Source organism: Engraulis encrasicolus, chromosome 13 (genome assembly GCF_034702125.1).
Source record: "Engraulis encrasicolus isolate BLACKSEA-1 chromosome 13, IST_EnEncr_1.0, whole genome shotgun sequence".
NCBI classification, from domain to species: domain Eukaryota; kingdom Metazoa; phylum Chordata; class Actinopteri; order Clupeiformes; family Engraulidae; genus Engraulis; species Engraulis encrasicolus.
Window position 1 is genome coordinate 48,923,197 of NC_085869.1, and position 2,500 is coordinate 48,925,696.

General features: G+C 44.0%; 1 protein-coding gene across 2 annotated transcripts in view; it reads left to right on the top strand.

Moving 5' to 3' along the window:
• Window positions 1-2,500, top strand: part of LOC134461321 (diacylglycerol kinase beta) — a 167,480-nt gene that overhangs the window by 84,127 nt on the left and 80,853 nt on the right. For both annotated transcript variants that reach the window (XM_063214152.1, XM_063214153.1), the window contains exon 18: window positions 2,012-2,101. In XM_063214152.1, the coding sequence (XP_063070222.1) occupies window positions 2,012-2,101 (90 nt within the window). The remainder of the gene's footprint in view (window positions 1-2,011; window positions 2,102-2,500) is intronic.

Genomic DNA, 2,500 nt, shown 5'->3' on the forward strand with positions numbered 1-2,500 from the left:
TGTGGCGTGCTGCTTCACCACAGCAGGAGCACGCCGAATACTGAGTGAACAACACACACACACTCAAACACACGCACACACAGACATAGACACACAAACACGCACACACACACACTCATGCACAGACACACAGACACAGACACAGACACAGACACACACACACACACACACACACACACACACACACACACACACACACACACACACACACACACACACACACACACACACACACACACACACACACACACACACAGCAGCAGCAGTAGAAGAAGCAGCACTCACCTTCGCACTCACTTGAGAGTTTCCCATTAAGGACAGCCACTAAGTACCCAATGTCAATTGTACAGTACAGAGAGAGCTTAATCACATTACTGTTTTTAACTGGAAATATTCTCAGAGTCTGTGTAATTGGCAATGTGCGCATAAAAGGCCCACGTGATGTGCTGTACTGCACTGTGCAGTGGATGAGTGAAGATGGAGCGTCTCTCTCTGCATGGCTGGGCAGGCTGGCTGTGTGTGTGTTTCTTTAAACGAATTTGCGCCTAATGATCAGAGAGAATAAGATCAGCGCTGTTTTGTTTCGGGTGGGTGTTTTTGTTCTGGCTTGATTATGATCAGTATGATGACAAGGGGTGGGAGGGAGGGAGGGAGGGTGTGCAACTGGGGCCAGTAAATAATAATGCCACTAATAGTAATAGCCATCACCCTCCTACCCAACCACGCACGCACACACACACACATACACACACACACATGCAGATGTGCACACGTAACCACATACACACACACACACACACACATGCACATACACACACACGCGCACACACACACACACACACACACACACACACACACACACACACACACACACACACACACACACACACACACACACACACACACACACACACACACACACACATATGCACACATAACACACACACACACACACGCACAGACACGCACAGACACACACAAAACACACATGTACACACAAACACACTCGAACACACTCATCACAACTAGACCGCCGCCCAGTAATTTTCAGGGGTAGAGATGAATGCTGTTGTTGTGCTGTTTGCCGAAATGAAATTAACTGAACTCAGTACTAATTGAATCTGCTTTGTTTCTGCGAGAGCATCATTCACATTAGAGGGGACATCTGAGGAGGCAGATGAGCTTCTTGCAATTAAAACGTCTTTGAAAATGACTCACATGTACTGTGTTCATGTGCAGTTTTATTTTATGTGGTTTGTTAACGAAGTGGAGAGCAGGTTTTTGTATTTCATTTACCTGTGTGGCTGCTCCGTCTTGCGGCTCTGCCACTAAGTTTGTGTTGTCTCGTCTTGTCGAGTTGTCCCGGTTGATTCTGTCTTTTGTGCAAAAGTGCAGTTTTTGTACAGTATTGGCCTGTGCGACATCTAAGTTTTATTACTGTTCTACTAAGATTGTTTTGTCTTGACGAGTTAGCCACCTTTCACAGAGTTTTTGTAGTTTCTTGTTGTGAAGAGCAGTTGCTGTATTTACCTGGTGGGCTGTTAAGTTTTGCGTCTCTTCTACTGAGTTTGTCCACCTTTATGTTGATTCTGTTTTTGTGTTGATTTCATCTTTCTTGTATGAAAGTGGGGTGTTTTTTTTACATTTACCTGTGGGACACCAACATTTTATTGCTGTTCTACTGAGCTTGTGTTGTCATATCATGAGAGTTGTCCACCCCTACATAGGCTATATTGTTTTTTGTAGTTTGGTGTCGTTATATCTACGATTGGTATAGACATATACCAAGTTTTATAGTTACCATATCTAAGTTTCATTGCTGTTCTGCCAAGTTTGTCTTGTCTTTTCGAGTTGCCCACCTTTATGTTGTTTTCCTTCTTGCTCAGAAGTGTAGGGTTTTATATTTACCTGTGTGGCTTCTTTTTTATTGCAAAGTTTTATTGCTCTTCTACTAAGTTTGTGCTTGTCGAGTTTGTTGTCCAGCCTTATGTTGTTTTTCTTCTTTCCACAGATAAAGCCAACTTTGCCAGACATCCACCTGTCGCCATCCTCCCCCTGGGCACTGGGAACGACCTGGCCAGGTGTCTGCGCTGGGGTGGAGGTGAGTGGGGCTAGGCGGGAGGGAGAGACGGATTTTGGGGAAAGGACAAAAAAAAGATTTACATATGCATGGAAGTACAGTACAAGTACATTGAGATTCATGAGAATAGAATATGCACATCGTTCATACTTATACAGTGTATGTGTTATATGCCATGGTGTACTGTATGGCCCAGAAATATTGAAGCATTGCATACAGTATGTAAAGAACATGCTGTATTTTCAGTGCTACTATTTCCCAAGACCGTGCTGGCCCTGTTTTCACTTACAGTAAGATTAATATATTGCATTCAGGTCAGTGATTTGCCAAACAGCTGTGATTGTGTGTGGACACAAAAGTGAGACATCAAACTCATCAAGTGGCCACTTGTGCAAGCTCATCCTCTCTGTCTGTGCATTA